Source organism: Sciurus carolinensis, chromosome 19 (genome assembly GCF_902686445.1).
Source record: "Sciurus carolinensis chromosome 19, mSciCar1.2, whole genome shotgun sequence".
Classification (NCBI taxonomy): domain Eukaryota; kingdom Metazoa; phylum Chordata; class Mammalia; order Rodentia; family Sciuridae; genus Sciurus; species Sciurus carolinensis.
In genome coordinates this window covers 28729857-28751956 of record NC_062231.1, presented here as the reverse complement: position 1 = coordinate 28751956, position 22100 = coordinate 28729857, and the positions used below count along the sequence as shown (strand labels likewise).

At 51.7% G+C, this 22100-nt stretch overlaps 1 protein-coding gene across 11 annotated transcripts in view; it reads left to right on the top strand.

Moving 5' to 3' along the window:
• Positions 1-22100, top strand: part of Mitf (melanocyte inducing transcription factor) — a 191360-nt gene that overhangs the window by 87593 nt on the left and 81667 nt on the right. For 2 of the 11 annotated variants that reach the window (XM_047534659.1, XM_047534658.1), the window contains exon 1: positions 16360-16487. The exons of the other annotated variants lie outside the window; for them this stretch is intronic. In XM_047534659.1, coding sequence (XP_047390615.1) covers positions 16432-16487 — 56 coding nt within the window. In that variant the 5' untranslated portion in view covers positions 16360-16431. Of the gene's footprint in view, positions 1-16359; positions 16488-22100 lie in introns of those variants that run through there. 11 annotated transcript variants of the gene reach the window in all.

The window sequence follows — 22100 nt, the reverse complement described above, 5'->3', positions numbered from 1 at the left end:
GTGGGCCAAGCATGAGGGTATGACGTGTCTCCTCCTGTTGAATCCCCTGGGAAGAGCCTGCGGTTTCCATACGACGCCAGCACAGTGCTGACGAAGACGTTTCAGATACTATTATTGATAGGATTCTTCACTTTTCCCCACCTAAGAAGTACCTGGAGGGAAAGAGCATTTCTTACTCTTGTTGTTCTCCCTGGTGAGTCTGATGATGTCTTTTGGGGGGTCTGGATGAAGGAAGAGACCTGCTGCGGGGATGACCGGGTGGCGGCATCTGGGTGGGGAGGTGCACCCAGGTCCAGCTGTGCGGTGGCTTGAGGTCCTGCTTTGCAAGCCCTCCCGCACGGGCCTCAAGCCCGCCGTCCTCAGTGGTGAACGAGCATCCTCGGGGTATTGGAGGCTTGCTGCTAAGGACTAGAATACGGTGTTGATGGGAATGGCGTGGCTGGGGTCACGTCGGTACAGTCGTGTCCAGCTGCCTTTGTGGCGATACTTGAGGACCTTTGAATGGGGCCCCAGGCACAGGTCTCGCGGGTTTCCTGTGACTCCCGTACCTTCGAAGGGAGATGACCTTTCATGTACTCTGAGCCCAGCAGGTGCTGGCTGCCTCCCTCCCTGAACTGTTGGCCTTGGCATCCTTTCCTGCGGCTGCTCCCCTGCCCTGCAGGCTCGGGTCACCTGAAACGCCAGCTAGTGGAAATTTCATGATGTGGGCACTTTGCCCCAGAGGACGGAGACATATGCTTTTTGTGTTTAAATCAACAGAAAAAAGTGCCGCTGCAGCCGTCCCGGCGTGCGGTTGTTGGAGCAGCACTTTTGTGGTGTGTTCCGCACCGCCACCCCTCCCTCCCCTGTGTGTCCCTGGTCAGTACGGCAGGTCAGACAAAAGGCAGAGCCGTCGTCGTCCGTTGACCCAGTGAGGATGAGGCGTCTCCTGTCGAGAGGACACAGGTTCTGCTTCACCGTCCAGCCCGAGCGCGCTGGCAAGACGCAGTGTGGACAGGCCCCCGGAGTCCTCTGGCTCGGGCCCGTCAGCGTGCAGTACGTGTGGAAGAGGCGGCTCACCGTTCCTCACCACAGGGCACGCTGAGCTGGACCTGAGTGACGTCAGGGGACTCACTCACACTTTTCTCATGTTTTTTAAAAAAAATTTAAAAAAAATCATCTGCTGTTATTTATCAGTGGTAACTATGACCTTGGCTGAGTCACTTGCAAATATTCTTTAAAAAAAATATCCTTAGAATGGACAGCACCTTTATTCATAGTCACCAGAACCTGGAGACTGCCCGTCTTCCTTTAGTGGAGAGACAAGCTGGTGGACTGTGCCGCAGAGACGGAGTGGCCGTAAGCGACAAGCCCCAACACCGCGGCACCAAGGCGGGGTCTCGGGTCACGTGCGGTGCGGGCAGACCCAGAGCCTGTGCGCTGTGGGATCCGTTTCCCTGCCTTCAGGAGAGCAGAGCTGCAGGCACAGGAAGCCGCTCTGCACGGCCTCTGGTGGCCGCAGCTGGGCGTCCTGGGGGCCTGCTGCTCAGTCTCTTGCCCCTGGTGGTGGTCATGTGACTGTGTTTCAAAGCTTACAGAACCTTGGGCCAAAAAAGATGGATTTTATGTTTATGAAGAAAAACAACCGTAAAGAGGCAACAGCATCCACCCATCACGATCTCAGAGAAACGTCGCTTTGTAAGGACGAAGACAGAATCCCATAGATGTAATGCAAACCCCATAGATATTTACGGGCCCACTGCGAGTGCTGTGCCTCGTGGGGCGTCTCGTGGGAAATCCCGCCCCTGCCCTCCGCACCATGACACTCTCCTTGGGTGAATGCGCACAAGCAGCCCAGGGTCATGGTCAGATTGTAGTGGTATTGTGGGATGTTAGCAGGCGAGGGACTGTCCAGCTGGGGCCAGGGAAGATTATTAAGACAGTGGGGGTTGCTAGCACCTGGGCCTTCTCCTCTGGGCAGGGTGGTACCCCAGCCTCCTGCAGCCTGGTTGTGTCAGGCCTGGGTTTATTCGGGCAAACAGAATCTGGGGGTGTGTGCTCACACCTGGGTCCTTCTGTTCAGCCCAGGGTCAGATGCCTGCTTTGCTGTTTCATGTGACCGTAGTTCCTTCTCACCGAAGGTTTCCCTCTGTGGTTGCTTCACTGTTCTGCCGTTCGTGGGCATCTGATGCGGGACAGGCTTGTTCTTCTCTGAGCCGCAGCACCATGGATGTTACTGCTCTCGCTTTGCCGTAAACCCTTCTGTTTCAAGTGTGCACACCAAGAAGTGGAATGAGTCGGTCGCTAGCTTGCTCGTGCCCAGCTTTGGCACAGTGCAAACCATTTCCCAGAAGTCTTTGCACGAGCGTGTGCACTTGGCCCTGCGTGAGTGTTCTGCTGCTCCGCTCTGCACTGACACGTGGTATGCAGTTCTCCTGTGCAATTCGAGGAGCGTGTGGGTCTTTGCATGGAGAGGGGTGCTGCGTACTGAGGGTACTCAAGGTCGGAGAGCTGCCCAGACAAGGCGTGAGCTAGATTGGGGGATGAATACGATGCTTGTGTTAGCTGGGCTCATGATGACGATGACGGACGGACACGTCCAGGGAGGTCACGTGGCCCTTGATTGCCACGGAATGAAACATTTGCAGTTCTTTCACTGTTGATTGATGAGCCGTTAATTCCCCTTAAGTGGTTGCATGAGAACAGTAAGACCCTGCTTTATGGAGTGCTCTCCAGTGTAGGTGCCGTTGGATCGGGAAGCAGAGCTGCGGCTCCAGGAGAACCGCGTCAGGTGACCACAAGGACAGAGAAGATGCAGTCTGGAGGCCGTCGAGCTGCAGCAGAGCCTGCTCTGTGGGGGGCGGGGCGGGGACAGTGAGGCACCGGCCCTGCTGGTTTCAGAGCCTCATAGCTGGGTCAGCGCCGTCCTTGGCACCCGAGTTATGCCTGGGGCCTTCAGCTCTTCACTTCCCTCCCCTTCCTTATTTTTAATGCTTTTCATTACTACATTTATCTCAAACATGGGAAAGCACCTGCAGCCTTCCAGTATGTTACAGCGCCATGAAACGAGTCAGAGCATGCCTGCCCCCACCTGAAGCTCCTGTTGGTCGCCCCCTGTTATGTTGTGGATGTGAGGTGTCCCCCAAAAGTTCACCTGTGAGACAGTGCAGAGAGGTCCAGAGGAGAAAGGACTGGGTTGTGAGCATCCTAACCCAATCAGTGCACTGGTCCCTGATGGGGTTAACTGAGTGGTGGGTGTGCCTGGAGGAGGTGGGCCTGGGGTGTGGCTGTGGGTATATATTTGGTATCTGGAGAGGGAGTCTCTCTCTCTCTGCTTCCTGATGATGTGAGGTGCTTCCCTCTGCCACGCTCTCCCGCCATGATGTCCAGCCTCACCTGGGGCCCCGAGGAATGGAGCCAGCCTTCTGTGGACTGAGACCTCTGAAACCGTGAGCCCTCAAATAAACCTTTCCTCCTCCATAATTGTGCTGGTCAGATTATTAGTCACAGCAGTGAAATAGCTGACTAACCCCCACCACTCCCCAAGCTGACCACCACCCTGAACTCCGTTCTGGTCACTCTGATGCATTTCATTGGTCTACCTTCTAGAGACATGTCCCCAGGTTGTGCTCGGGCCTCACGTAGGGGGACCACGGGCAGTGCCGTGAGCCTTCCCTGTCGCCTGTGCCATGCGGGCCACTCACACTGCCGTGTTGTGGTCCCCAGTTGATGACCTGTTTGCTCCTAACCTTTGGCCCCTTGACGCCCTGACCCGAGCACTGTGGCAGACATGGGGGACTCAGGTACATCCACGTACCGTGCCCCGCAGGCTTAGAGACTGTCTAGTGACCACGCTGGGACTTTTGGTGAGTGGTTCAACTCTTCCGAGGACCCAGGCGCCTTTGGTTTTCGCGTTGAGGAAGCTCACTGGACGAACAGCTTTCCGGGTGGCACTCGTGTGGTTTGGGGTCGGGGAACCCTTCTCGCGGGGCCATCTGGAGCGTTCCAGGGTCGTCGGCAGCATCCACTCTCAGAGCAGCATCCCCCTCCCTGTTTGCAAAGATCCGACCTGCCTCCAGCACCGTCTGTCCCCCGGGGCAGAGTCGTCCCTGGCTGAGAACCAGGGCTGTGATGTGTAAGGTGCAGCGACAGGCGTCGTCGCTGGGTCTGATGGGAGGGAGTCCAGGCCCCAGTCTTCCTGCCCCTTCCCTGGCGCCCCTCCCTGCTGCCCTCCCGGCCCCAGCTGACCACTGTGGACGGTGGTGTTTTCTTTTCTCTTTGGCAGTGGACTTTCCTTGGTCCTGGAGATCAGCCCCTCCTATTACGAGGGCCTTGGTAGTTTTACTCTGTGCCGGGCCCAGTTCTGTGCTTTCATGGGCCACAGGTCCACATCTGGCCCACTGGCCAGTCTTCCCCTGAGCACCCTGTGAGCCTGGAGGTGACCTTTATTTCACAGGGCTGGTGGGGTGACTTGCACACAGCACTCTCTGATTGTTTCCGTTCTTCCCACGGGGAGGGGAAAAACATGTATTTTTGAATTGTCGACTTAAAATCTATAATAAACATGTTAATAAATCAAAGCAAAAAAAATGCCCATGAGTGATAAGATGTGCATGTTAGAAACACATATTTTATAGCATTATTGATACTTCGACATAAATTTGGGCTTAAGAGTTAGCAAATAGGCAGAATGGTAGATGGTTGGGAACTTTGACTTTCAAAATGAAAACGCGATACCTTTGAATTAAAATATGTTTGGGTGGCAAACAGCTCTCTCATAACTTGGTGTATGGAATGTTCCCCCCAGTGTGACTCACAGACTCAGTGCACACGGGCGTGAATCCCAAAACATCCTAACTGGCTCCATCTAGTGTGGAAAGCGTTGTACAGCTGGGGAAAGCAGTGCTAAGACTCTCTTGGTACTCCATGAAATTAGGAGAGACCAAACCAAAGCAAAACTGGGCCGTGGCGAACTCTGGACCCCAGGAGGTGACACCACTGGGGACATCATGGCAGGGGGGAGAGGTCCCTGCAGGTCAAAGGGCCCGCCTTGGGCGTCCGCACTTGCTCTGGAGGAGCCCACCATCTGCAAGGTGGCTCCTGGCCCGTGTGGCGATGCTGGGCCCTCCCGGGCCAGCCCCTGGCTCCTCCCCAGGGAATCCCAGCTGAGCGTCTCCTGCAGCTACTGGTAGGTGGGGCCCAGCTCCCGACACCGACTTCAGAGACCGCAGGGCTCTGTTTTATCAGACGACATTCTTGCAGCTGCTGGCGCGTCCCTGCAACAGAGTGGCCGCTATTTCTGGACTACCTTTAACCTCGTTTCCACCGATGGCTTCTGATGAGTCCTGTTCCTCCCATCGCTGCTTCCCGTAGTTTTATTTTAAGGCACATGTCGTCGTTCTTTAAAGAAGCCTCAGTGGAAGGGCACGTAAAGGAGCACAGTGGAGCGGTGGACCCTCGGAGGGGCTTCCCAGGGGCAGCCCGAGGGAGAGGCTTGGGACGTGCTCGTCAGAGACCGCCCTGAGGTGAAGGCACTTGAATGGGCCCTTTCGCCCTGTGCCTCCCTGGTGGCTCAACATGGCCGTGCACCTTGATCGGAAGCCGGGCTGAATCCCACACCTCCCAGACGGCTCAGGATTTGCCCCCTTTGATCACACTCCAAAGCTCCCCAAACCCAGCTTCCCCTCAGAAGCCTGTCTGGTTAACAAGGACAAACTGCGCCGATCTCTTTCCTTCCTTGCCGTCTCACAGGGCCTTGGTCTCTTTTCTAACCCGATGAGATCATTTAAGGGCATTGATGCTCCTTAACGTTCATTTCCAGTGAGTGACGTTCTTTGAACTCGTGCTGGTGTAAATGTTGAGGAAAGCCTGCTGGATTCTCCGCTTTCTTTTAAAAGTCGGATCATGGTCAGAGGTGGCTAGAAAAGGACCAAGGTCACTTAACCAACCGTTCAACACTGGCGCGCAGTCGTTGAACGTCTTCTCGGTGTGGAATTGTGCCCGGCTGAAGGGCGAAGGGGTGAGCTAGACAGCGCGGCTCAGGATCCAGCGTGGGGACAGGGTGCAGGCGTAGAGGCTGTGGGAGGAGTGTGCGGGTCTTCCTGATGGCAGGCTAGTGGCTTCCGTTGACTCAGAGCGCCGTGCTCGGAAGACAGCAGGCTCTGCAAAGCCCAGGCCTTCACTCTCCGCGCCGTGATGGCCTCACTCCCTGCTGTCCCTCAGTCACTGTATTTAAATAAGGAGGCTCAATCAGCAAGAGGCGTGATGTGCAGACCTGAGGCACAATTACAGTGTGGCAGCGCAATAAAGGGTTTTCCATGCCTCTCGGCCCCTCTTTCCCCTTTTAAAAATGAGGCCGGCAAATGATCCCATTGCCTTTCCAAGTGTTCAGATTTGCAGGTAAGACACACCTAGGAAAGAAAACGCACTGATGCTGACCCGGCCCGAGGAACCAGACAGGCTGGTTCTCAGGACATCATCCCGGTGGCCGAGGTGGCAGATCCTTGCAATTTCCACATCGGATCTTTTTTTTTTTTCTTTTTTTTTATTGTAAACAAATGGGATACATGTTGTTTCTCTGTACATGGCGTAAAGGCATACCATTTGTGTAATCATAATTTACATAGGGTAATGTTATTTGATTCATTCTGTTATTTTTTTCCCTTCCCCCCACCCCTCCTACCCCCTCTTTTCCCTCTATACAGTTCTTCCTTCCTCCATTCTTGTCCCCCTCCCTAACCCTAACTCTAACCCTAACACTAACCCCTCCCACCCCCCATTATGTGTCATCATCTACTTATTAGCGATATCATTCGTCCTTTGGTTTTATGAGATTGGCTTATCTCACTTAGCATGATATTCTCCAATTTCATTCATTTGCCTGCAAATGCCATAATTTTATCATTCTTTATAGCTGAGTAATATTTCATTGTATATATATATACCACAGTTTCTTTATCCATTCATCAATTGAAGGACATCTAGGTTGGTTCCACAATCTGGCTATTGTGAACTGAGCAGCTATGAACATTAATGTGGCTGTATCTCTGTAATATGCTGATTTTAACTCCTTTGGGTATAGGCCAAGGAGTGGGATAGCTGGGTCAAATGGTGGTTCCATTCTAAGTTTTCTAAGGAGTCTCCACACTGCTTTCCAGAGTGGCTGCACTAGTTTGCATCCCCACCAGCAATGTATGAGTGTACCTTTCTCCCCACATCCTCGCCAACACCTGTTGTTGCTTGTATTCTTGATAATCGCCATTCTAATTGGGGTGAGATGGAATCTTAGGGTGGTTTTGATTTGCATTTCTCTTATTACTAGAGAGCCACATCGAATCTTTAAATTAGTGGTCCGAGCAGTCAGCTACCTCAGACACGCCTGCTAGGACTGGGAGGTCGTGGTGTGTCATCGACGTGCCTTAAGCACTCCGCACTGCCGGACACAGTGGATGCTCGCTACCTGACTGATGTTCAGTGAATGGGTTTTAGTGGCTTTTCTATTTTGTATTCGTGGTTTTTCTCCTTAGAAATAAACCATTAGTTTTTGGTATTAGCAGCTAGACAAGCCTGAATCGGAGTGCTTCTTATTCTACTCGTATAGCCTGGCCTGTAATATCTCGAAGTTAATTCATAATTAGGGTCACAGGGAGAAGTGGACAGCTTTCTTAGTCACTCTGTTTTTAAGGACATGGGACTTATTATTTAAAGCAAAGATGGAATTTATCTTGTATATCACTTTGTGGGAGTATTACTTGAAATTGCATAGGCTGTTGGTCTGAAATATTGGTTATTTCAACTTTTACTATCAACACAAATACCCTCTTTGATTATAGTCAGGACTCCTGGAGAGTGAATTAGGTTCAGAAAGCTAATGCGTGTCGAGCTTATGGTGACTGATTGGATCTAATCAACAGACAGGAAGGATTTTTCTGCAGAAATGATTTTTCTCATTTTTTAAAATCCTGTTGGCTCAGCATAACTGAAACAGGATGTCATTACTGGGAGAGTATTTGAGATGCTTTGAATGTTTGGGAATTTGACTATTAATGCAAATTAGCATGAGGTGATCTACTGATCACAGAGAGGTTTGATTTACTTTTGCTTATTCAAGTGCCTGATTTCCTGCTCGATTCCTAGGTTGTTCGTATAGTAATTAAAAACATAATTGATACCTTGAACCAACACAGAAGGACCCTACACACACTGGATTTTTTTTTTTTTTTGTAGCTGAGAAAGCCATTGGAAAGGCATACTTTATTATCAGAAGTCACAGATGGCACTATCTCAGTATTTAGTTAGCCATTGTGAATGTGTTTGCAGATTTGTCTCAACCTCTCCTGAACTTGGTTGCATTGAGACCTGTAGAGCCCCTTCAGTTACCTAAGTTTCAGCACCCAGTTTGCCCTGGAGCTGGGAGTGCGCAGAGGCAGGGAGGCTGAGTGTGCATTGCCCGACAGAGTTCTGAAATGGTCCTCATAACTGGCATAGCTGTGATCCGTGCCACTTTTTGCCTGTGCTATGTACTTCTCCAACCTGACACCTTTCAGTCGTCACGTTGATCTGGGAAATGGGTAATCTGAACGCCTCGTGCTGTAGAGGCAGATCCTGAGCCTCCGAGGTTAGACCTGTCCCAGGTAAGGCCAGGATGTCCGTGGGTGGATGTGTGTTCGCCCGTGTACGTGCCTGCGTTGGACCACCCTCTGTTCTTTGGTTGGAGAGGGTGCTGAGTCTGCATTCGTTGGAGAGACAGCGCGCTTGTTCATGCCTTTGGGAAAACCGTGGGACCTCAGAGCACCTTGCCCGTGGGTTTAAACCACGGCCCAGGATGCTCACCATCTGGGGGTGCGGATAGGGTCCTCCCACTGCAGGGGCTTCCCCACCACCTCACAGCAGCCTCCTGGTCTGTGAGAAAGCCTCCCTCCACTCGGCTCCCTTTCCGCCCAGGGTGCAGCCTCGTGACTGGACAGCAGGGACGTGTTCTGACAGGTGCGCTGGGAGGCCCTCTGCACCGGGGGCGTCGTGGAGCGAGCCGGGGTGGTAGAGGTCAGGCGCTCCGCGTGCCTCTCCATACGAAGAGCTGCAGGAAGCCCGAGCTGTGTGAGGCCGTTGCCAGGTTGACACCACACACCGTGTTATAGCAAGCAGGCTCTCTCTTTGGGGCTAGGGACTGAACCCAGGGGTGCTTTACCTCTGAGCAATGTCCCCAGCCCTGTATGTTTTATTTTGAGGCAGGGTCTTGCTAAGTTCCATAGGTTGTCATTAATTTGCTGAGATTGGCCTTGAACTTGTGATCCTCCTGCCTCAGCCTCCCAGGAGGCTGGGATCACAGACAGACGCCTCCCCTTCGGAGCCCAACTCGTCATAGGAAACTGTTTTTATAAGTCGGGGGAAATCTAATAATAAGCGGTGCGGTGTAGTCAGTACCTACTTTAGTCGCGTAGTCCCTCACCATCGGGCTTTAGTACTGTGCACTGTGTGCTGTCATGTGACTGGCAGCACCCGAGGCCTGTTACACCAGCCCACCCAGACGCGAGCCTGCTGCCTTGCACCATGATGCTGGGACAGCTGTGTGTCACCAGGCGGCGAGAACAGGTTAGCTTTGGTCTCGTGCAACCACCATCTTATGCACTGGGGTCGACAGAAATGCCCTTATTTAGCATGTGACTGTTTCATTCATGAATGAGACTAGAAAAACCAGCTGACGGACTTGCCCTTGCCTCTTATCTCAGCCCGTCCCCCCTGTCCTCCTTGGACCAAAAAGGACTCTGTGGCCTTTGGGGTACTGGCATCCTTTGTCCCACTCAGGGGCAAGCAGGGGAAGGGCAGATCCGTCTTCCTCAGCTGCCAGGACCTGGCCAGGTGGCCCGTGGCTGCCACTTCCAACAGTTGTGGCACTGTGCATTGTCCCCCTCCTGCCTGCATTAAATCCCCAAGTCGCAGAGGGTGACAATGATGGTACACATCCCAGTTTTGCTCTTGAACCCCCTTAAAGGAAAGGCAGAGACGTCACGTACTTCTCGGTGCCTCAATTTTCCATTATATTTAAAGTTGCAAACAATAAAACAGAAGTGCACATTTTTCTTTTTAAATGAGCGAGTTGGGACTTAGGGAAGAGCACCGTTTTCAAGTCCTGGAGTGGCGGGTGGGATGGATCATGGTTCCTGCTGCAGGTAACTTTGCCCAATGCCCCCCCCCCAACACACACACACACACACACACACACACACACACACAGGCGACAGTCTTATCTTTTCCTCTTTATTTACCTCGATAAGGAAAGTCAATTGCCTTTTTGCTAATTTCTCCTTTGGAGAGATTATGAACGCAGCGTCATCTCCCCCAGCCTCCTGCCGACCCACCCCACTGACTTGGCTCACGCTGCAGATTGTGGCCGGCTGATGGCAAATACCAGCTGATAACAGAGAGCCCTCTGAATCTCCTCCAGTGTGTGTGGCAGGGTGACTCGTCTGAAGTGAACCCCGAGAGTCTATCAGAGAGCTCAAGGTCCAGGGGGTTATTCTGTGGTATTTTTTTTTTTATGTGCAAGAATATAATTATTACACTAAAGCTTTTTAATTAATGAAAGAGACATGAAAAATTGAACCACATTAAAAAATGCAAGCTTTTTACTTATATTAATTTAAAAAACATTGCAGTATCATGAAAGGAGACTTATATTTGCCCTCCAAAAAATCTTCAGCGAAGCCTGTAATACTCACGTGGATTTTGTTAAAACAAGACCAAGGTAACAAAAGTGTGAGTGACCTTGTAGAAACTGACTTTTCCTCCTGACAAGTCTCACTTTTGCTTTGTGGGAAATTTGAAGATGGTGGTCTGGAGAGCAATCTGTTGTGTTTGCCTTGTAAGATTGGCGGTTTCTTCTCTGGGTATCAGTGGGGTCGTGGTGACTTTCAGGGTGCTCGTAAGGGACTAATAGGTTTGCAGTCCTACTTCATGGTCGGTCAAGGACAGGAGGACCTCTAGCAGTCGGCTGGGGAGGCTTCAGTCCTTTGGCTCTGGGTCTGTTGTGGGCGCTACCAGGCTGTAGACGTGAGCACCCTCAGCCGAGAGTGGGTGTGCGTCGCTGAAGAGCAGGGCAGCCTCGTGAGCACAGAACGTGGCTGGTGACTGTGCGGAAGCAGCAGCACCCTGCTGTGGCTTACTGGACAGAAGCCCCTTCGTGGATGAAGTCTGTGGTCAGGGATCTTCCAGATGAAAACGTTTTCTTGGGGTGTGGACCTTGAGGTTCCAGGAGAACCCTTGGTTTATGGAGCCGAGAGGGTCCACGTGATTCAGGTAAGTCGGGACACCTCCGCCTTCTTGTCACTCAGGTGAGTATGTTTGGAGCGCTCTGGGACTTGTTTTCTTCAGCTGGAAAACAGCTGCAGGAACGTTGGAGCCCAGGTAATGTTTTGCACATCTCTCCCTCGTCCATTGCTCAAACGTTCATTCACTTCGGACGGAGTAGATACCTCCTGTGGACTGTATTTTTATGCTCAGGGTAGGTTTTTCTCTCTGACCTTTTGCATAGGCGAACGGACATTTCTTTAGTAATGTGTGAAATAAGTTTTCCCGGGGCGATCTTAACCTCTCTGCATACCTTTGCAACCTTGGCGGGCTTCTCTGGGTGCCTGGAGCATTCAGCTGACTTCAGAGAATGCCTGGATATCATGGTTGCAGGGAGATCTCTTCTTGTTAGGGGAAAAGAATTTTAAAAAATCAAGATGGGAGAAAAACCTGACCAGTGGGACTGAACAGTCACTTCCTCAGGTGGGTCGTCACTGCAAATGTCCTTTAGTCATGCTGTGACAGTGTCACATTAGAATCCTTGGACCAGTTCTGACCCGCGTGCTCCACTATGAAAATGAGCTGCGTCAGCCACTGAAGCTTCCAGAGGAGTCCAGCTGCCTGACGCCCTTCCTAATGAGTTAAATGCCATCCTCAAGTCACACTGCTCATACCCTCCCTGAGGGTCTTCATCCTTCTTCCCCCACACCCACCCCAGCACATGTTCTTTGAGCTCTGACCACACGCCAGCCACTGGGGAGAAGTAAGGACCAGAGTCCTGCCCTCCTAGGATGGAAGAGAACCCAGGTAGCAAATGCAGGGATGGCAGAAGGGGCTGGCCCGGAGTCCCTCTGGGGGGACGTGGGCCCTGGAGGCCTCATCTGCAGAGGCGGGTGGAGGAACCAGCTGGGGAGGGTTGGTGCGAGGCCGGGGGCCCCAGGCTCCCTGCCCACTCAGCAGGGCCTGTGGATGCCAGGTGTGGGTTGCCCTGCTTGAGCAGAGCCTTCCCCTGGGCACCGAGAATGGCATCTCTCCCCACCGGGCGAGTCCACAGGCGTTTGAGTTGAAGGGCCTCTGGTAGCTGCAGACCTTCCCACATGTGAGCATGGCGGCCTGTGGGGACAGGACCAGTGTCCACCACCGTGGAAGGTGCTGCGTGAGCTTTGTGGGTAGTCCCCTCATCCTCGGGCTTTCCCCGCTCAGAGCCGGTCCATGGCGATCCCAAGTGGATCCTTTAACAAGTCAAACCGTAATTTGACATCTTCATCCTCCGACTTATTTGTTCAAATCGATGGAGCTCATACACTATTTTCCTGTCTATCCATGAAGAGAGAAGATACTCCGTATGCCTGTGTCTGCTGTAATGTTGTACCATGCATCAGCGCCTCCCAAGTTAGACTCTTGTGAAGTCCTTTAAAAAATGCAGAATCCCTCACCAGGCCCCGGAGGATTCCCTTCACTCATTTGTTGGGGAGATCTTGACCCTGATACTCCTAGGACCTGCTCACTTGTTTCAAGGCTGAGGCCAGGGGAGGGATCCCCAGTGCTTCTGATGGAAGCCCAGGTCAGGGAGCCCCTGGCTGCCACCCAGTGTGGGCGGGGCTCCCTGGGCTGTGTGTAGCAGGCGGTCACCGGCCAGTGGGGTGCCCAGCACGTGGCAGTGCTTGGTTGGCAACCTGAGTCAGGCTAGTGAGGAGAGGCAGGAGTTTCCTGAGAAGACCAATGGCTGTTGAAAGAAAAATCATAAGGAAGTGGTGTGCTTCCCGGGCAGTAAAACGTTTCCCTCCCCAGTCAGATGAGCGTTCTGAGCTATGACAGCTGTGGTTGGCACAGGACAATAGGGAACACCTCTCATCTCCTCTCTCACCCCTTTGAAATCGAGATTGGGGTTTTCCTTCCAAAAAGATCCCAAAGCCCGATTTAGCTTCCCAAGAAAAAGTTTGGCCATCCCATGAATGGTTGATACTTGAAAATTCCATTTTAGGTTAAGGTTGGGCTTTTACAGGTTCAGTGAAATTCTCATGACTGTGGTTTAGTTACTGCAATTTGGGATGGGCGTAGTAATTAAGAGTGGAAATGCATGGAGCACAGGTAGTATTTTTAGTCAACTTTCTGTTTTATTATTTTTTAATATCATTCCCACCCTGCCTCCAGGCACACTATCAATTCTTTGCTTTGAAATTTAAGATTTGGGGGGGGCGAAGAGAGAGAGAGAGAGAGAGTGTGTGTGTGTGAGCATCCATATGCACTCCCATGTGCATACAAACATGGGCAGTGGAAATGGACACGTGGAGTTGTTGTATGGGAGGTTGATGTGTCTTAAAGACACCTGTGGGCTGCTTCTCCTCCTGGGGATGCAGCAGAGACCCAATTGCCACGGTCACTGTGCTGCCCAGTGTACACTGGTCGGGTCATCGGGAAGACTCGTGGTTGGTCTTCAGCACTCGGCAGCGTGCACGGCATCCCATGCACTTTGCAGAGGGTGGCAGGTGTCTGCACCGTAGTGTGTTTCGTGGTGCGTCCGTCATAGCCGTGTCTGAGTCCTGAGGACACGCCGTTGCCATCTCCAATGCCATCCTTAATTGAAACATGCCACTTCAAAGCAATGTTACTTAAACTTGCACATCAGTGGTCAGTGGGAATCTGCCCTGGGTGGTGGACAGTGGAGAACAGAGCCAGGCAGTCGCTGGCCACACTCCCACCACGTCAGGTCACGTGGCTGGAATTGATACCATTGGTTTGGTGGCCAACCTCTGAGAGCCCCTGGAGGGCACAGATTTTCCTGTGAGTAAGCAGGTAATAAACCAGTTTCCCTTCTAAAACGTTCCCAAGTGCTCTGTATGTTAACGCAGCCTCAAATGGTGCCCAGGGTGGCCAATCTGGCGGGCTCCTGGAGATCTTGCTGGGCTGCCTCCCTGTCCTCTCGATTTTCCTCCACGCTTGCTCGCTCGCTCAGTGTTTCTCTGTTTCCTGCACCTGGTCCATTTCCCTGGGCTCTCTGGGGGTCAGTGCTGGCTAGGACAGGTCTGCTAACCCAGTCACAGTGAGATTGGTCTGTGTGTCGGAGACCCCCGCAGGCCGAGCCCATGGCAGGAATCGTTTTCCTCAGTTCCAGCAGTAACCTCTACAGGCTCACTGACCTTCTGGCCTTTGTCAGATGAGGAAACTGGGGTACAGAAAGTCCAGTGAGTTTGTACAAGGTCCCAGAGTTGGTGAGGGTGGGATTTGAGCCTGGGTGAGTGGACACCAGCACCTGAGCTCCCAGTTTCCCTGCCACGTTGTACTGGGGGCAGAGAGGGGAGGGGGCTGGCTAGAGCGGGGCTGCGGCCCCTGAGTCCTCTTGTCTGCCCCAGCACGCACCACGGCTCCTGGCTTGAGGGAGGGCTATGCGGCCGTGGTGGACTACTGCAGCTGATGTACAGGGACCTGGATGCCTCTCTCCCTTCCCTTCTGTTGTCCATCAGCCTCGCCCTGCTGCCAGCCTCTCTCCACTTCGCATCCCGAGCCAGGGGCCCCTCCACCAGGACCATTGCATAGTTAATCCTGTCTCCTAGTTGGTTCTCAGCAGAGCTGCCAGAGAACGTTCTAGAAACTCAATGCTGGACCCATTGCTCCCCTGTTTACAGCTTCTTGCTGGTTTCTTCTTCATCTTGGAGCAAAGTCAGTGCCCTTTCCCTGGCCCACGGGGTCCTGCGAGTCTGGCCCTGGATGCTGCTTTGGTCCAGGTACCGTGACTTCCCTGGCTCTGTGTCCTCCAGCACAGGGCCCTCCTGCTGCTTCCCCCTCAGGACTCTTACTGTTCTGTTACTGTCACCTGGAAGGCTCTTCCCACCCCCTGCTGAGATCTCAGCCCAGGGTTCCTGAGAGGGAGGCCCTTCTGACTTTACATTTTAAGTTTTCCACTCTGCAGCAATAGTCGCACTTATATGATTGGACTTAGATAGTTATGGAACATGTGTTTCCCACTGGACTGAAGACCCTCAAGAGTTTACTCAGTGCCTGGGGCATAGGAGGTATTGCATAGAAATTTACCAAATAAGAGAATGAACAAGTGCACCAGGAATAAAGAAAATCTGTTTGGCTGGATAGTTCCTGTTCCGAAGGGGAATTCTGGAAAGAGTCTCATTGCCCTGAAGAGTTGGAGTTTGACAGCAGCTGGTGGAGACAGCTCTGCTCTCCTCTCATTCAGGTTGGAGAGCTGCTCCAGGCTCAGGGAGGTGGAGGAGGTGCCCAGGATGCACAGCTCCTCCAAGTCAGATGTCCTTGTTCTGACCTTTGAATTGTGGGTGGGGAGAGCCATCCGCCTTTCCCCGACTCTGTGAAGCACCTTGGGTGTGCTGGGTCTGTGGGAGCAGCATGGAGACTTGATGAGGCTGATGTTGTCGTGTCTGCATTTACTGATCTATTTATTTTTTGAGAACACGTATTGCTATTTTTTTCCTCCTGATCCCAGTGCATTCAGAACGGGACAGGATGACAATAGATGTGGGCACGTTGACATCGGTGCCCGCAGTCAGAGGTGCCTTGTGTTACGGCCACCAGGGTCAGGCCAGGGCGGCCCTCCTCCCCTGGGTGGACGGGAGAGGGGCTGCGAGGCTCTCCTGCCTGTCAGCGGGAGGACACGCTCAGTCACCACGCTGTAGGAACGTCCGTGCCTGGATGCAGCAGCCGGTTGGGGGGGGGGTTGCCGAGCGATGGCTGGCATCTCCCAGGTGGGGAGGCTCGGGAGCCGTCCCCCACCTGCCCTCCCAGATTCTGCGAGTCCATTAAGTGTTAAAAATTCACCAGCATGTGAAATTGCCTCTCCTCTCAAGTTCCCTAATAACAGGCAGCCCCCGCAGGCCTGAACCGGCACCCGAGCGGGGAGGCCAGCTCAGCAGCCGCCGCGCCCCTGGGCTGCAGGCCGGGCTTCTGGCTGTGCCTGGGTGCTGGAGAGCCCCCGTGCAATGGGAGGCAGCGATTTGTCCTGCAGGTACTGTAGGTACTGGATTAAACAGGTCTGCTTTTGCAGACAGACACCAGGCTCTGTTCAAGCACGGAGCTGTGTTTGGATTGGAGTTTCCAGGGCCTTATCAGGAGCCACCCCTAGTGACACAGCCTGGGCCAGAACTAACTTTGACTTTCACTCCTCGCCAAGGGCTTGCAGAACACCTTACAGGAGAAAAGATGGAGGCGCTGAGATTTCAGATGTTCATGCCATGCTCCTTTGAAAGCTTGTACCTGTAAGTGAAGTTTTATTCTGGAGATAATCCTGGGGCCGCTTTGAAGGAGCAATTGCCTTCTTCTTTGTAAAGGGAAGGTCAGAGGGAATTATAAATACTGCAGCCGACCCTCTGTGACTGTGGCTTGGGTCAGCTGCAGCCATAACTCTTGGTGGGTGACCGTCAGGGGGGCTACTGATTTGGGGTGGGGGAGGGCGGGGGATGGGAGTTCTAAGCAGCGTCCTTGCTTCTTGTTGAAAACAGAATGCTAATCGTAGGTTAGTGATGGCTCAGACTGACCTGCTTGAAGAACCTGAGTTAGACTGGAGCTTGATTTATGATTCCAGGCAGACTGCAGCCCAGCTTTGTTAGGAGTAGGAGAGAATTTTCTTCTGGGTCCAGCACGCTGGGCAGTCACATTTCTCAAAACTGCCCACTGTGAGCACTTTGGATTTTCGTCTTCTCTCTCTCTCTCCCTCTTATCTTTTTTTCCCCTTGACTGTGGAATAGCAATCGTTGCCTTGATAAAGATCTCATTTGCATTTTGGGATATTGATTTTTGTTTTCGTTGAGGGGAAAATGGAACATCAGATTCAGACATCAGATTCCTCTGCCTGGCCTGTAAGTTTGAAATTGGCAGTTTCAAGGAAAGGCAGAAATGGAGACCCACTGAGTGGGAAGCGACCCCGCCCCACCCCCCTTCACATTTACTTTCACTGTTTGGTGATAAGATTGGAAAACAATGCTAAAGCTGTGTCCCTCAGTGAATAGGCATTCAAGCAAATCGACTTATGCAAAAGCCACCTCTGGGGCTTAATAATTATTTACTGAGCGTTCCTGGGTCATGAGAGAGGCTCTGATCCAGCCAGGGAGGCCCTGTGCTCAGCAGCTTGTGAAGGTGCGTTTCAAGGCGGCAGAAGTAGTGGAAAAACACTAGATGTGGCAGGACTATTTTTAGCATTTGATTCTTAAAAATAAAACCCTCATCAATGTATGTGTGGGCTAAATTCCGTCCCTGTCTGTAGATGTGTCTTTAAGAGGCCTCCTCAAAGGTAGTTCAAAAGCGGTTTCTGATTTCTTGTGCTTCTATTTTTGCTGAGGTTGGCTTTTATAGGTACTCTGGCTATTTTTTTTTTTTTTTTTTGATTCTGTGTCATTAAAAGTTTAATTGTTCCTCTCTCTAAAATGACACAGCATTTTTTTGGACAAAGTCTATATAATTATGTGTTTAAAATGTCATTATGCTAGATCTTTTATAAATTTCTGCCTTATAAATCCGATAATAGTTGGGGAGATGACGTCTGCTTTTTGTGATTCATGTCCTGCAAGAATGTACTCTAGAACTTAGTGCAGGTTTTTAGTACTCATAGTGAGCAAGTTAATGGGTGGCCCTGCCAGATGAGACTCACCATTCTGAGACAGCGTGAAGATGGTAGTAAGGCCAAACCTGAATTTACACCCAAACTCATTCTTAATTTTGATTTTTTTTTTCTGGTTCACTGAAATATTTGCCATAGGAGCCTTGCCTCTCATAGAAACTTCCCTCATGAAATTCCTAATCAGCACGTCTCCAAAGCTTGCGCACTGAGCTGTTGCCCATTAACTTCCCTGAGGAGGGCACCCTCTGAGTTAGTTGTCTGTTTGGTTTTCCTCTGGGAAAGCAAAGACACACAGTAGTGGAAAGCACCGTCTAGAGTACCTTCCAAAAAACCCTAGGGTGCTCAGGGTATGTGGCCTCAGGAACTGAAGCACAGTGTAGATAGACCCGTGTCTAACTCTTACTATCCACCTTGTCGTGAGCTCCTTCCTGAACTCCTTACCTGTAGGAACACATTTAATTTGTGCCACTGCTTTATGACCCCCACTCTGCAGATGGAAAAGCTAGGGTTTGGCCAGGTAAAAACTCCTGCCAGTCATAAAGCTAAGAAATGAAGCCGGGCTTGGTGGTGCACACCTGTAATCCAAGTGGTTCTGGAGGCTGAGGCAGGAGGATTGTGAGTTCAGAGCCAGCCTCCACAAAAGTGGGGCGCTAAGCAACTCAGTGAGACCCTGTTTCTAAATAAAATACAAAATAGGACTGGGGATGTGGCTCAGTGATCGAGTCCCCCTGAGTTTAATCCCTGGTTGCCCCCCTGCCCTCCCTAAAAAAGAGAAATTATAGGGCTTTGCTTAGCCTCAACTCAGACACTTGAATCCAGGGCTTGTTTTCCTACCTGGTACATTCCATCTCACCAGTGATACTATGTGAATCCCTATTTCCTCCTCTGCTTTTCTACTGAGCCAATTGCTCTGATCCCCATTTTTCTGAATCACCAACCTGTAACTCAGTTGAGCTTTTGGGGGGACATAACTTTTCTGGATGCTCCAGTTCTGTCTGTCAGATGTGAGCCCCTGAGTCCAATTCACTACCAATTTTAAGGCAACTGTTTGGGGAGGAGAAGACCCTTTTAAATAGGTTCATTGGTTGTGAGATCTATCCTGGATTTGGAAATCATAAAATGCATGGGGAGTGGTTCCTTGTAGAATTAAGGAAGTCTGGTGGACCCCCCAGAGCTCCAGTTGTGTCTGAGGCCCTGTTGAGGCCTCTGATGAGGCCAGCTTGCTTTTTGACAAAAGGGACTCTAAAACTATTATTTAACCTGTGGGGTGGAATATGTGTTAGAACAGACACCAGATTTACTCATTGAATCCACATTTCTTTTATGTGACTGTGTGCTGGGGCATCCATACCATGAGCAGAGCAGGCAACTGTCTCTGCTCTTATGGAGCTGGCTCCACTTGGTTATGAAGGGCCAGGGACTTGCCACCTTCTCCCTTCAGGCTGGGCCTCATCCTCACCGTCCACTGCAGTGAGATCAAAGGAGACAAGACAGCCAATACTTACAGATGAGTAGCTTTTCCAGGAGATTCTTGGATGTACCTTAAACCTCATTGGCAAAACTTCGGCCACAGCTAGTTTAACTCCTGGAAAACTGGGAGATGTTGTGGGTGGCAGTGTACCTAGATAAAACCAGGAAGAGGCTGGGAAATGGGGACAATGGGTTGGCCCTCCGTAATCTGAAAACAAGAAATCTGAAACTTGTTGGGTATTGACATGACACCATAAGTAGAAAATCCCACAAGACCTCACAGGATAGATCCTGGTCGAAATGCGGGTGCAGTAAGGATATTGTATGAAATTGTCTTCAGGTGCTGTGCGTAAGGTGCTCATGAAACACAATAGATGGCATGGTTAGATTGGGTTCCTCCCCAGAATCTCATTGTGCATCCGTACATATTCTAACATTCGAAGCTTCTGAAATCCAAAACACTTCTGGACTCAAACATTTTGGAGTGGAATTTCTCATTTTTCTGATTGTACATATTGTGGGATCACATCAGTCATGCAGTCATATATGTGCATGAGATAATAATCACACTCCCTTGATGCATGATTTATCAAAATGTACAAATGCATTCTGCTGTCATGTACCACCAATTAAAACCAAAAAATAAAAAAAAACCATTCTGGATAAAGGACACTCAGCTTTCGATTATTGAACCATAGATCTTAAAACGAAACTCGTATCATCTTGGTTCAGAACTACTGATGCTTTCTAAAGTGTGACAGAAACCGGCCGAGGTGTTCAGGGCACATGGCATGGGCCCATCCGAGTCAGCATCCGGCATGGGTCCAGGTCATCAGAGCTCCAGGTATGCTTTGATCCAGACGCTGAATATCATCCGAACGCCACCCCCTCCTCGTCCTGTGTGTCCCTTCTTCAGTTTATGTTATGGTTCCTCGTATTTGTTCCCAGACCCAGGAAATTCCAGACGTGCCTCGTGCCAGCTTCCCAGGTTTGGTGTGAAGGGAGTTGCTCCTCCTAGTAGCTCCAGTCAGGGGCTCAGGTGTGCCTCTTACTGGCCTCCCAGGTCCAGGCCCTTCCTGGGTCAGCGCGTCCCTGAGACTGGGCATGGCTGTGCTGAGGGTCCTTGGGCAGCTTGCTTTCCATGACTGGAGGCAGAAGGAGCACCACACCTGATGAACAGATGGGAAGGCTGGTTCTTTATGGCGGAATCGGCGCCTTCCTAAAGAAGTGGGTGCATCACGTGGGATCGCCCTAAGTCCTGCCTGCCCCGGGTAAGGCTGCCTCCTAGGCCTGGCAGGTGTGGGATTCCTGCTCTTGAATCATACTTTGTACCTCTGTCTGGATTTCGACACAGTGTTGCAAACCTTGCCCATTGGGGTACATCTGGACCCGCAGGGCTGGATGCAGGTCTGAAGCCTCTGGATCTTCTCCAGGTGTTACAGGGTACCCCACGCAGCAGGCAGGGCGGCCCCCATGACGGGGTGCTGATCCCGCGGGGCTACGAGAAGGGCTTTCTGCTGATGACTACAGGCACGCGGGATTCTGTCATTAGGTCGTCCCAGCCAGGATTTTATTTGTAAATGGTCCCTGAAGAGCCACTCCAGCATCGTGCCACGTTCTATCAGTATGTACACCTGGTGGAGGAGGCATTCCACCCAGCCTTTAAAACAGAGCCAGGTGAGAACCAGGCTCCACTGTTGGACAGAAGGTGAGAGTGTCAGGCTGCGAGACAGAACACCTGAGCCTGGGCACCGCCTTCTCCCGGCCCGGCCCCTTACGGCAGTGTGGTTCTGGGAGGCGGCCCCTCTGAAGGGACCCAGTGCGGAGAACACTGAGCCACAGTGGCCTGGGAGTGGCGTGGAGGCAGCCGTGGCCATAGATGAGGGGCAGGCAGAGTCCACGGCCTGGCTTGGAGCAGCTCTTGGTGAGACGGGACACTGCCCTGGTTGCAGGGTGAAGAGGTGGGGAACGCTCGGGTACCGAAATCACCAACTTCACAAGCAAAGATGGGGAGCTGCCTAGGAGAGAGTCGTGTGTTAGCTCACGTACCAGAGCGGGCCCTCGACAGGGGCTCCTCCACGCTGGTTCCTGTTTTGGGCAGGCAAGCCCCCAAATGCATGTTGATTGTATTTATGAATTTCATATTTGCATGTGCATATGTAAGTGTATGACCCTGCCAAATACATCGCATGCACTAACATGCACAGCAACCATGAGATGAATGTCAAGAGACGTTCCCGGGTTTCTTCTGCCCCCAGCGGACCATCTTCTTTCTCATGGTGCTGGGGTGGGAGCCCAGGGCCCAGGCCTGCTAGGCAAGCGCTCTACCACTGAGCCACCCACCCCAGGCTATCATGTTCTCTCCCCTCTTTCAGAGAATACGGGCACGTTGGAAGTCTGTGGAGACTCTCCTTGATTTTGATGTAGTCAGGCATCGGGACTCTAATTTGGCTCCCACTAATGGTCCAGGTGAAGAACACACAGAGTCCTGGATAGACACGGAGAGTCTCCAGCTTTATCAACTAGTTGGGGTCTTGCTGTCGGAAAGTAAAGTTTAAAATTTCAACCTCCATGTGACTGGTGGTTCCTACTTTTTAGAATGTTTTCCTCTGTTTATACAATGACAGGAGTGAGGCTCCAGAGACAGGAGTCCTGTTCAGTGTAGGCACCCTGATGCTCCAAATGCACAGCAGCACCTGGCCTTCAGAAAGCGTTCAGATATTGGTTCAAGGGGAAAAGGGGGAAAGATGCGCATATTTTTCAAGCCCTTTTATAGTCTCTGTAC